At 41.6% G+C, this 13,467-nt stretch overlaps 2 protein-coding genes across 3 annotated transcripts in view; both read left to right on the top strand.

The window, feature by feature from the left end:
• LOC134826423 (ATP synthase subunit beta, mitochondrial-like) overlaps window positions 1-13,467 on the top strand; it is a 76,117-nt gene that overhangs the window by 17,943 nt on the left and 44,707 nt on the right. The gene's annotated exons all lie outside the window — the stretch shown is intronic.
• Window positions 7,173-13,467, top strand: part of LOC134820010 (uncharacterized) — a 31,990-nt gene continuing 25,695 nt past the window's right edge. For both annotated transcript variants that reach the window (XM_063830186.1, XM_063830193.1), the window contains exons 1-4: window positions 7,173-7,380; window positions 7,747-8,041; window positions 9,103-9,209; window positions 10,048-10,151. In XM_063830186.1, coding sequence (XP_063686256.1) covers window positions 7,177-7,380; window positions 7,747-8,041; window positions 9,103-9,209; window positions 10,048-10,151 — 710 coding nt within the window. In that variant the 5' untranslated portion in view covers window positions 7,173-7,176. The remainder of the gene's footprint in view (window positions 7,381-7,746; window positions 8,042-9,102; window positions 9,210-10,047; window positions 10,152-13,467) is intronic.

Consider the following 13,467-nt stretch of genomic DNA (forward strand, 5'->3'; position numbering starts at 1 on the left):
TCCATTATAGTTGAATTGTTTCTTCATTTGGTGTTTAACTGCAGTCCTCTTGTTTTTGGGCGCCATGCCCCAGGGCCTTGGCAGTGCCCTATTACTTCCCACACTCCCACAGAACTCTCATTATTTTCCTAAATTCGCTTGTTACCCCTAAGATGAGACAGAAAATAGTAGATTCTCACAGGCAATTTTCTATTGCATAATATCAAATACTTAACTTAAATTAATATTTCTAACAAAAAAATGTAACAAAATAAATAGAGTTGCCACAATTTCCAAATAAATCCCAATTTCGAAGGTAGTCATAGTGTATGAATCTGACTTTCTGTGGGATAGCCTGGATACTGGATAGGGCCAAAGACCACACATTACAATTAATACTTTAAATAAAAGATTCATCATTCCAGCAATCTTTTGAGATGTTTTCAGATTTATTAATATTAGAATATACTTTTTGATTAGGTTCTGATTTGACCCTAATAGGATCAGAGTGTAAACATTGTGTTTAGCATCTTTGACTGTTTTAAACCGTTTTGCGCTTTGTTTGTTTGTAGTTGATAAAATTGCTAAAAACATCATACATATAATATATAAATGATTTTATATTTTACGTACAATACTTTAAACGTTTCTTGAAAGTGGCCAATATTGTAGTATGTTCTTAACCATTTCAATTCAGTTACAAACTGTTGGTTTAGTACTTCCTACTGAAGACTTGGTTATACTAGGTTTTTGCAAATGGAGCTGACTTCACTGATTGCACAATGTGGTTCCTATATTTTGTACTTCTTGTTAATTTCTGGTTTGGAGTGATCATGTTATGAGATGATCTGAGATAAGAAGGAGACGATATTCTTATACATGCAGGACTCAGGGTTAGGTTTTATTGGAAAGTTTGGGCATTTTTAAAATGATGCATTTTAGATACATTTAATAATATCTTTGTTTTGTCAAGATGTTCAGTATTCTGAAAAGTTGCACGTGCTGTGTGCGAATATGCAATTGTGATCTACAGAGCAATTGTTTTACTCTAGCACATGGTGGGCTCATCTAGCAGGATAAATACAGTTTCGAGGCCCATCTGGGTTAATCGGTAAAAAAGAAGTAAAACTTCTCCTGAAATGGTAGTAGAAACGCTGTATTAACTGTTCAATGGGTCGCCCAATAAAGGTGCCTCCTGATGTTATATATAACTCTGAGATTGGGTGACCAGGAAATGCCCCGCACCAACTCTCCACCTGAGCTATTATTAACTTCCACTGCTCCGTCTCACGTGACAACCCGTCCCACCAATCACAGTCATCGTCCCCTTTAATGGTGTGCATTAACCAATAGGGATATAGTAATTTGCTGGCTGTTTTGCGTATAAACAGAGGCACCCAGCCGGATATCCCCTGCTGTATTGAACGGACCCGTTTGTGCCATTAAGTGCACAGTAGACCTTGGTTGTATGGACGAATAGATCTTTTAATGGGGTCTATAGTGATGCTTGCTTGAGGAAGGGACCTTGCACAAGGGAGGTTCTAAAACCACAAACAACAATATAACGTGTATATCTGTTTAATGAGACCCTACCGACAATCAGGCCGATGTGGCTTCCTCTTTTGCAGGCTCTGGATCACCAAATGGATTTAAAGCAGTTTATGCAGGGGTTCGTGGTACCAAAGACATTCCAATCAGACTTCATTGTGACCAGGATTATTACAGAGTTTTACAGTTTATTCTTTAACTTTTGCCTCATATTCGTTTCTAAGCTTTAAATTAGTTTTGCTGTTGAATTGTAAAATGTTTTGCACCAAATTTCGTAATTGAAACCACCTAGATGGTAGCTTTTTCCTACTAATTACTCCCCCACAAATAAATCTCAGGGTTATTTGGGTAACACCTCAATTTTCTCGGCTAAGAGTTTTTAACAACTCGCAGATCAGGAAACACCACAATCCATATTAGGCGGTGTAGGCAGAGTTACCTTAACTTGTCCGTGTATTGATGCACTTAGTTCCTTCTTCCGATTATACACTCTGTCCAGCACACAGATTTGTTTGCACTTCCCTAGATTTGTCAAACTTTGCTGGCAGCAGTGAACTGGACCTACGTGGACACATGTAATATGTGCGTAGACAACTTGCTAGCATCTTTTTTCTTGATATATACCACTTGCACTTTGATAGTGAATGAAAATCTTACATGACGCAGTAGAACATTTCACTTATCATTTATTGCAGCAAACCCCTACTAATCTGTAAATCTGCGTGCATTGAAATTTTCTTTGCTCTCTATTTTTGGAGAGGCTCAATTACAAATTTCAGACTCTTTATAATTTTGCTGCTTGCAAAGAAGGACTATAATATATAAATCCTGCACAGGGCTGCAACTTGCAGATTTCAAAGACTTTGAATCTGTTGACGATTTCATAACCGGTGTTCGGTCCAGACTCTACTTTAGTAATACTCTAACTTAACTCGGACAATGGTGTTCAAAGATAGTGATGTAGTTAAAAATGGGTGTGTTCGTGGACCGTCAAATCGCTGAGAAATCTGGGCTGCATGTACTTCCGAGTTGTTGTTAGCGTTCTTTAACAAGAGTAACGAGGAAGAGGCCTTGCTAATTTGATTTTCACTTACCTGTACTTGTTACTAGAACAAGGAAAAGCACTGAGCATCCTTTTCACACTAGAGAGGAGCCCACTATGTTAAATACTTGCTAACTTGGCAACTGCTTTGCTAGCTTGCTATATTATTCCAGTAGACGTGTGTCTTGTCTAGGTCTGGCTCCGCTAACCAGCGCGCTGCCCGGGTGTCCCTCTTTTCCTCCACAGGAAGAAGCTCACCAAATGTTCTAATTTAGTATGTTTCCAGCTTTGCCTATGCTAAATTTAGAAGCTGCTACCATTAGAGAAGGCTTAAAGAGGCAGTTTAGCAGCGAGTATGTTTTTTCTCTATCAAACAAGTCTGACCAATACTTGATAGACGGATCTATTAGCGGCAATGTCTCTTTATTCTGTTTTTATTGATGTTTCGTAACCTTATGTCATTACCCTCGTTTCCAACTTGCTTACTCGTGTGCAAAACCAACCATCGGTTCTAGACATAGTTTCATTACTTTCGTTTCCTAATTGGCTGTGACAGGACCAGGCCACGCTGAAAGAACAGCTCGTCATTGTTTTGAACATTTTCCTTTCGTCAAAACTCAGAACCTATTACAGCATATTTTACGAGAATAATTTAAATGACTGTCTGGTTAGTGCTTGAGATATACGGAGGTGTCAGAGTGTCATTAGTCCAGGAAGAAGGCTCAAATACGTTCCTATCTGACCAATTAGCTGACAGAGCAGTGTTCTTTATGGATATCAGATTTTGTGAGGCTGGCGGGGTATTTAGTGCTAAGTGTGACACCATCTGCTGACCGGCAAACTTGATAGAATCACGCTCGACCCCTCTCGCTGGACTCTACATTTTGGCCCTATATGGAAATTTATGACAATTATTCTAATAAATATGTGACACTTAGGAGTGTTTGAGTTGTAAGATCAGACAAGTTCTGTTGTAGAAGCTGTTAGTGTTGGCGTTATAATATCACCTGCGCTACGTGATCATCTGCTCCTTTGTTGCAGACACGTCTCTCTCGCCCTCGTCTCGTACAGGACGTGTTACTGTGGTGACATGTCCTTAGCAAGGAGTCATTACATCCTATTAATATGCCCCGCTGGTTTTTCTTTTTCGTCTCATAAGTCGTGTCGGATTTTGGAGTTTCTGCTTTAATTTTGCAGAGTTAGGAAAATGTTATGGAGGATATTTGTAGAGAATATTATGACTTGTAGACTTGTTGCTCGACCTATAGTTTAGCGTGTCATTATGTCTGCCGTTCAAAATCGCTGGACTGTAAAATTTGCAGTTGCATCAAAATATGGCTCCGGCGTGATTAAACGATCTCTGCCCGAATTTCAGTCGTAATATTATGTAATATATTTCTTGATAATATTGCACCTGGTCGATACCTATTGGTTCTCGGTATGGAAACATTACTAAGAAGTAAGGTGTTCAATTTAGATATATGTCCAAAATGTTATCTGATGTCTCCATAATTTAATTTATAATACGTATTTATCATCTTCAAAGGGAATTTGATTGATCTTATTGTAAATGCAAACAAACGGCCGATTATCGTATAAATAGCCTGTCGAGTGGCGAGTGGCGAACCATTTTGCTTGATAACCACGATAATCCCTCAAATACATATCTAGATTATTCTGGAAGTGCTTTTTCAGTTATATAGTACTCGAGTTGTGCCTGCAGCTCACCAGTTGCTGCTTCCCGCATTAACCTCATATTGTTCCGCACTCGAGATATAATATACAATAGTTTTTGTAAATTGTAACTTTTAACTGCCTCGCACAAGCTCTTACGGAGTACTTACGATAATGGTGTTTCCTACTTGGAGTACAGGGCTAGCTCCGAGGTGTTAACCCGTCGAACTTAGTTTCGCTATACCTTGTAACAGGTATAATCAGATACTTTTATTGTTTGCTTGAACTTTGATTACCCACCATTGATGTGTCGCCTGATAATTAGAATTTTCGGAAAGTTCAGGCTCTGGTGTCGCTGTCAGAGCTTGTAAGTAGCCAGTGCCCAGTAGTACTTATAGTTGCCTTTAAACATGTATCCAACGTTTGCAAACGTTTGTTTGCTTACCGTTGCCATTACTTTTTAAAGAGTTTTGTAACCTTAATTTTATGCCATGCGATGAGGTCCTCACTTGAAACTTCAGTTCCAATGTCAAGAGAGGGTCGGCTCACTGGAGTTCACCAACCTTGCTTTCCGGAAGTTAAACAACTGTGGATAAGGAGGGTAGTTCACTAGCTCAGCTCACTGACTCTCACTCCCCAGTCACCCTGGTAGCCAGTACAGGACAAAGCGCACTCCCTTGCTTGTGCGCTCGGAGAACCAGACATAACTTCCTTCTTGCGAGCCAACTTTCTAATTTTGGTAGTAGAACCAGACGTACAGGTGTCTAGAGCTCGGTGCAAGCTTATTATAGACTTTCCGGCCTACCTGGGTACAGGAGCTATGCTGGACAGAGAGAGAGAGAGAGAGAGAGAGAGAGAGAGAGAGAGAGAGAGAGAGCGAGAGAGAGAGAGCACCCGACTACTTTCTTATACTAACATCTGTTTATACTGCAATTAAATTACCCCGTAATTTTAATTGAATGGTAACAACTCCCCGCATGAATTATACTCGAACGTTCCCCCAATATTGGGACATTTTCCTCGCCCTTTCGTGCTTGTTTTTAAGTTGGAGGTTAGAAAGGTTTCAACTGAGTCCGCGTGAGTCCCAAGTGTTGACCACGTGGCAGGGAGTATTGCTAATAATGCAGTGGATATTATATCCGTAGTATTATGATTATCTAGTGGGGTAGTGAGGTGCGTGCTGCCACACCGTCCGAGGCAGGAAGTCACCAGGACCTTCTCTCTTTTCTCTCACTCTCACCCCGCCGTTTACTCCATGCAAATTACTCTTGTTAATGCATTCTCCTTGGGAGGTCCAGGCTGGTAGGCTCCTAATCTTATCGTATAAGTTGGGCCTCATTTTTCCTGTTCTTGTTTCAGAGTGGCATCCGTTTTGATTGGCGTTGAGTGGTAGCCGATTTTAGTTCCCAGGGAACACTAGAATACCTGCTACATTTGGTCGGAATAGCTCACGGTTGCGATTTGAACTCGAATATTATGCTGGCCTATGTTTCTGCAGCTGTCTATGCGATATATGTTCAAAGTGAGATAATACGTCAATTTATGGGAACATGTTTCAATTTACGGTGCCAGGAGCTCAATGTGCTAAAAGCACTCGGACAAATCTGCTACTAATATTAAGTATTCCGAGCTGATGGCTACTCTGCTGCAGCTCTGAACTCATGGTAGCAATTTCAAAAACAGGGGTATATAATTACGTTCAAGCTCCCCTTCTTACTGTGCAGATTACTGCGATATTATACACGTACATTTTATCGTTATTATAGTTTAGCAGAGAAGGAAATAGTTAGATTTTCTGCTCATCACTCCCTCCCTCCCTCTCTCTCTCTCTCTGTGCTAGAATTAGAATTACTCCCCCGACTGGCCAGTATATCTCCGAGAGTGGTCTCTCTGGTTCCAGCAAGGCTGCCGGGCCTACTCGCTCTGACACTTTCAATAGTGACAGTAAGCGTATCGTGACAGCATGTGTTAACTGTGTTGTGTTTCGTCACCCGAAATAAGTTTCTTAATTATACTGCTGTTAGCATATTACAGTATCTACCTGTAATATATTGTAAATCAGTTAGACTCCAGCCGTTACTCTTCCGATTCAGTTCTGCTTTGCATTGTTGAAAGATATTTTAATTATTGAATTTTGGTGACTGTAGAATATATATCACAAATCGGATGCCTTTACCAGTGGTGCCTGCCCATGCCTGCCTGTCTGATGTTTCCAAATCGTGCTGCATTGCTGAAATTGTGCTATTTGTCTAGCAAGCCGAGCATTGTTGTACATAATTAGCTCCCGAACTAACCTTAATAACCACCAAGAGAGAGAGCATATTATATTCGCGGCGGTTTTTAAAAGTATTTTCAATGGCCTTCACTAGTCAAGCTTTATTTACATAATCCGTACCTAAATATTTTAAAGTTTTAAAACACATCCTGTCCTGTCTTTGCCGGGAGTATATTAGTCGTCTTGCTCGTTTTCGTTTCGTTAGTTGGTAGTTGGGCGAGATTCGCTTTGACAGAAAACCCTCGTTGTGGAGACTGGAGAGGTAGGTGTTTGGTACAAAGGTCAAAGATACTTTTGTACTATACACAGCCACCTCATCAACCAACATTAAATCTTTGTCTACAGTACTATTTAGAAAATATTTACAACATTCAAAACCTTAAATGTGCTATTGTTTTAGGAGTCTTTTGAAAGAATATAAAGTACTCTTATTCGTGACTAGACATTTAAAATGAGTTAATCTGTATGAGTTATAGAGTTATAGAGTTATAGTGATTCAAAGTCCGGTGGAATTCTCACGAATCCCACTGTCCCATGCAATGGTAAAATATTTGTCGGAAGTAGCGACTTTATTGAAAGTAAATCCTTTCTCTTTTTCAATTAGGTCATGGATATTTGCATATTTTCTCACGGTCTTATATCCGACATAGGTTTCAAGATGATGGAAATAGTGGCAACCTCGGACCTAATCAGGCCAAAACCGACGTACAACCCCCGAATCATAACATCTCGATTCTCACCGCAGCGCGAGACACCATCATCCCCTTACCAGCAGTATCTTCCTAAATCCACCTCCTCCCCCCACTTCCCCACCTCTCCCCGACACATCACCTCCTTGAGCAGTCAGGCTTGCTCTGTCAAGGTACTGCTGTCAGTGCCCGGTTGGGTGCGTTTAACTATTCTAATTGTAGATCATTAGCTGTTAAAAAGTATTGCACCTAGCTCACTATCTGTGTGATATTACTACTGATACACACGCAGTTTCCAAGTTATAACCAAGACTCATGACACCCGTGCTTCTGACATGTCGTTAAGTGTTGAAATCATAATCAAATCTTAAGATGTTAAACACAATTGCGTCAAACTGAGAGCTCTGTTTTTCTTTATGCAACGTATCCGACTAGAATAATACGAGATAATATTCAGAACTGTACACCTGTCACAATACGAGTTAGTTCCTCTTTTTTAACAATCTGATTTCACAATTGCTCAATTGGTTTTTTTGCAGTTGCCAGCAGTCACGATACCATTTGTAACGCACAATGGATTGGTCTACGCCAATCATTCCCCCAAGGGAATGGTGATTCCGAGTACAGAGCGGGGGACAACAGCATCCCCGACAGTATCCCCGACCAACACCACTACGCCGACCACTCCTCTGCCGACCACCCCTGTTACTCCCGCCTATCTCCAACAACCCACCCCCACACGCCCCACCCCCAAGAAGATATACACCTGCAAGCTGTGCGGAAAGACGTTCAACAACTCTGGAAACTTTTCCCGACATCAGAAAGTACACACAGGTAGGAGGTTTACAGCATTGTTACATCACCTTACATTCAGGGCAGGTGGCACCGGTTTTTAAACCAAACAGTTAACAGCGTGCGTCAGCCTTGGTGACCCTTATAGAGACACTTAAATCGCTGCAAGCTGTCATTAACTCAATGTTTGTTTGCCAAGACTACATCACACCAGCTGATTTTTCTGTTTTTCGCCAAAAGGGAGCATGTTGCTGTGTTCCAGACTCCAGACCATCATGCTCCGAGCTCTCCACCAGAGTTGTTGGTTGCAGCACACTTTGACAATTGTCTCGGGTACTGCCATTATTAAAACTACAGTAGTAGGGCATCCATCGTAGATGAGATCTATAAATAGCACTGTTAGTGGGTGCACGTTTCCCTTAGCGAAGGTACAGGAAACAGAGGGTGAGAGAGGTGGAGCTGACTGAGGGGGCAGGTCTCTTCAAGCCGGAAGAGAGCCAGTGTACTGCCCCTTCTCTCTCTCTCACCAAGTTATTGTATGCACGTTAGTACCAATATTGACACATCACCAGAACGGCTGTTAGCAAGCCTGAGATCTCGGCTCCTCTCTGAGAATTTAGTAAGCTCCGAAAAGAACAGGTCATCAACTTGGCAGTTTAGACTAGCTCTCTCGGTTATTGGTACCGCGCAGTGCACGATTTAAAACATGATCGCTAAAATCTCTCCATGTCACGAAGCCTGGTAAGTAGATTTTCAAGACAAACGATATTGGACATTTTAAAACATTAGTGAATATTCAAAATTTCAAACCGGCCTAAATTTAGAAACCAAGCTCATTTCCTTCATTTTATTTGTTGAGAAGGAGAGCATATAAAAACATGATAACAGGACAATTAGTACGTGCTAGAAGGTGTGGACACACATTTTGCAACGTTTTAGATCCATCAAGCTATCTAACCATCTACACGGTCTTTTTTTTTTTCAAGCTCCCATATCACGGCTTAGTCCGCACTACATGCAAACTGCATATTATTATATCCGATATCCCAGATCGAAACTAATAGAGATTCCTCAAAAGATCTAACAGCCTATTATTCCACCAGGTGAAAAGCCGTACCGCTGTGAGATCTGCGGGAAAGCCTTCACACAGTCCAGCACGCTCAAGCGCCACATCCTCAGCCACAGCGGAGATAGATCCTACAAATGCCAGGTAAGATCCCGGGGGGAGACAAACACTTTAGCAGATGCTTTTCTGCTCGAGTGAGTGAGGTCGGACAATAAGTTGAGGGTGTTTATATCTGGCGCTATCTAGGGTGTTTGTTCTGGATGTTAAAACAGTAAGTATTGGTGACAAGTGTGGAGTTGTATCCCCGCGCTCTCTCCATCCTGACAGGTGCTTGTGAACGCTGCTAGTTGTAGGGTAGCCTCTTATGTCATGTGCGTTGACATCCCCGCTCTCCCCGTCCGTTCACTTCCGAACTTTTACTTGCCTTGTTTCATGTTTTGTCTCTGCCAGGCGCAGGTTTAAAACTCTATGTAGGAGATATATTACAAGATATAGTGCGAGGCCTCTTAGTGGGTTTCATCCCACCCGAATCTATTAGTTACTTTTTAAAATTATTATTTTCTCCTTATTAAGGGTCCGAAAGTTACTGTGAGCTAGATGAGAAGCGCGAGTCTTCGGGAAAACGCGTTTAAACAAATTACAAAATTATTGCAATTCTGGAGTATCACAAAAATGTGAAATTATCACATCATTGGAAGAATAAGCTAGGATATTGTCTAATATACCTAATTTAAATGCTAGTTTGAACATACTTTGCGGGTAAAGACACCGCCAAAGATTCGCATTAAGTCTATCGATTAGTTGCAAGCTTTAGCGTTATTGATAAAAGTTAGTTTTAACAATCCTACCCTGACTTCTCGTCACAAACGGACTAAACTTATCCATTATTAATTTTACCCTCCCTCTCTCTCTTCCCTTTGACCAGTAAAAATACTCCTAACCCACAGAACCCGCAATTATACCTTATCTCTCTCTCCGGCAGGTCTGTAGTAAGGGGTATGTGGACCCGTGGTCGCTCAAGAAACACATGAAGAACCACGGATTCAACACGTACTCACACGTTCCCGTGAAACCCATCCTGCCGCAGTAAGTAGACAGATTACTATTATCTACCCAGACAGAGTACTCATTATTGTGCTTAGTGTTTGCTTACTTAGGAATATAATTATAGCACAGCCTGCTGTTGAGTTATGTGCCTTCCTCGGACAGCCTGTATCTATTACGGAGATAGTTTTACATGAACTTTCACCCTTTCAACTTGAAACCTTATGTGTGACAGATAATGATAGAGAGGGTTTTAACTGTTGCAAGAAGTTTGGTGAAGTATAAAATGTAATCCGAGACTGATAATGATCACCTGATCGAGAGAAAGATTAGCGGAATCTATCGTTTCCTGGTATCCTTTCCTGGAATAATATCCAAAGATTTGAATATGATCTTTCAATTTTTCACGATTGTCTCGAATTCTTCTCCTAAAAAGTGAAGGTTAAGTTCCCTGGAATGTTGTGAGTCTCGGAGTGAGGGGTCCGCCTATTGAGAAACCCCAGGACAGGAGGCCGGACCTCTCAGAGACGAAACTCATTGCAACACTGTTTGTTGTGTTCATTGTTCTTAAGCTGGAGTTGAAACAATTGGGCTACTGTCTGCCGCCGCAGCATAAACCCTAATTCATACCCCTAAGACAATGAATGGGTAATAGTGACAAATGGGGTCCCATTAGTGTCAGATAATTTGTCGTGTGGTGAGTGTTCAGCTAGTATCGAGTAGGCTCGCCTTTAGTCCCCCTATTGTTTTTCTTTAGGATTGCTGTCTTTCTGGCCGATCTGCCACAGTATTACCCATTACATTCATTTGTCAGGACTGAATGCCCGGATTCATTTGTTATCTCGCCTGTCCGACCTTCCTCCCTCTGTCACGGCTCACTTCGTTACTTCATTTATATCGTTAAACATCATTCCACCAATTTTCCAGCGCTTAGATGCAGAATGCAGATAGATTTTCTTATTCACGTCATGGTTTCACGATCCACAAGATGGAAACTCGTTGGGTTCCCTGAATTTTTCAAAAAAATAGCACTTCTTGCTAGATACTGAAATTAAAAGTTAAGCTTTACTCGGAGAAGTGGTCCATTGCAGCGCCCATCGGGGTGTGCCTAAGTGCGGTATACTTTATAGCGAAAAATGTGAAATATCCCGACCAACTTGACACAAGTACGATATAGACTTAGCTTCAGCACCCTTCACCCACCAGAAGGTCGGAGCTCATAATCTGTCCTGGATTTGTCACAAAAATAGAATACCAAGTTTGTATAGGCACTCGATATTTCGATTTTACGTTATGACGATGATGGCGTATCCTAAGAAGCGGTGACTAATGAGGCAAGTGTCTTGTGTGTCAAGTGGTCTGGAGCGACTACCCATTCCCGGACCTGATGAGAGCCGGTGGGGGTGATAATCGCAGCCGCTCGACGGCAAACGGTAACCAGTTCCGCACATCAGACCATATAGACTTTCGATTTTGTTGAATGATTTGGCACTCCTAATCTTTGGATTATTATATTGGGTATAAATTATGATTGTTATCAAGTTCAGATCATTGCATGTAGTAGACGCATGACAAACCGCTGTCTATTTGGAGCGTCTACATGCCCATTGTCTGTCAATAACACTTGGGGGACACGTCATGAGTACCCGGGTATAGTAGTTATTATTTTCGGCGGACCCAGCATTATATTTGCCCTGGAAATCTCGTAATTACGGAGAAGACGACGTCCACCCGAGTATTGAGGATTTCAAATTTGGGCTACTGACAATGTGGTAGCGCGGTAGGTGGTAGGTGAGGCCTGGGTTCATGCTAATGTTGAGGGACTAGTCTTATGAGGTTCGTCTAGACCCGGGGGGGGCTGGTAAACCAGTTGCTGGGAGGTCAGAGTCCTGGGTGAGATGACAATGCGCACCTAGACACCGAGACAAGACATATCGCTCTCTCTTTCTCTGGCTATCGGCCGGTGATAAATAACCTAGAGATACCTTGTCTTATCCAAATGATAATTACCATTCACAAGGTCTGCTGAAATATGTCATGTTGTCATGCAACAATGAGCTGTGACTGCGACTGATCCTGACCATCAGGTCTCTCTCTCGCTCGCTCTCAGTCTCAGCCGTACAGCTGCTGCTCCAATTTTTATTGTTAGAGTTAGCAGCAATGCCCGTAAATCATAGCACTCATAATGGTGAGATGTGTGTCCATGCTGCCTCTCAGTGGCAAAGACACTGAGTGCTTCATGCGGTCAGGTTAGTAATCAAAAGTGTATCGAGAAGTATGTCAGTGCCACTTCTTCGACCATAAACGTGGCATAACATCCGATACAATGAGAACAATGCATATCAATGTAAATAGCTAAAGAAATCTGTCTGCAACAGAGTTTAGGCAGAATTGTGTCTTGTCTTATTTGACCATCCTTAGAACGGCAATCTATTCTAGACTCACCAACCTCCAATTAAACTCTCTTTGTTTCTTAATCAACATTGTCATCCCAATCTACTTCTACTTTTGCGGGTTCTGTAGAATTCCAATGCAATATACCACCACTGCCATTATATACTGAGCCTCGATCGAGAAATGCTGATGAATTTTGCGATGGATAAATTGTGCTGAGCCTGATTCGAAATAAAGTCTCAAGGGCGATTAATAAAATGCATTAAGATATGTATACCACTGTGCAAGGCTTTTATCTAGAGATTGCAAGCAACTGCTCATAAAATATGCGCCCTGGAGTCTATAATATCTTTATTTGAGATTTAGCTTTTATCATCTCATTTATGGAGCACCCAAGGGCAGAGCCTATCCAACAATCAGTTGAGATTAGTCACTGGTCACCATTACGGCTTCCATCCACGTCACAGATCAGAAAATAGTTGATTTTTAGGGTTGACCGGCAGTGCTGGACAGATTTTAAGCGAAATTGGATTCAAATGAGTGATTCAGAATCCGGATTTTGACAGAAAATTTCGATTTTCAAATTATCCGAAGCTGATATACCTGGAAATTAGAGATTTGTTGAGAGGGTTGAGCGATGGTATCTGATATAAAGCAAGGTTATATTTAGAAACTTGTAGGATATATTTAGAAACTTGTAGGATATATTTGGCAGTTAAAAATGGTCCAGAAAGATAATCTCCCCGTTAAATTAACCGCTGCTCCGTACTGCACCGTGTATCCGGGCTGAAGGGTCAGCTCATGTACCAGGCACCTAATATTAGTGTAACGTACAGGGTGCACCTGGGGCCAGCTGATGCGCCCGGAAAAGCAAAATATAATGGCATATATATTTACGTGTGTGGTGGAGCTGACTCTTAGAGAGCACGTGACCCTCGCATGATGTTAACCAGGGTAACTATCT

Source organism: Bolinopsis microptera, chromosome 1 (assembly GCF_026151205.1).
Source record: "Bolinopsis microptera isolate Bmic1 chromosome 1, MBARI_Bmic_1.0, whole genome shotgun sequence".
NCBI classification, from domain to species: domain Eukaryota; kingdom Metazoa; phylum Ctenophora; class Tentaculata; order Lobata; family Bolinopsidae; genus Bolinopsis; species Bolinopsis microptera.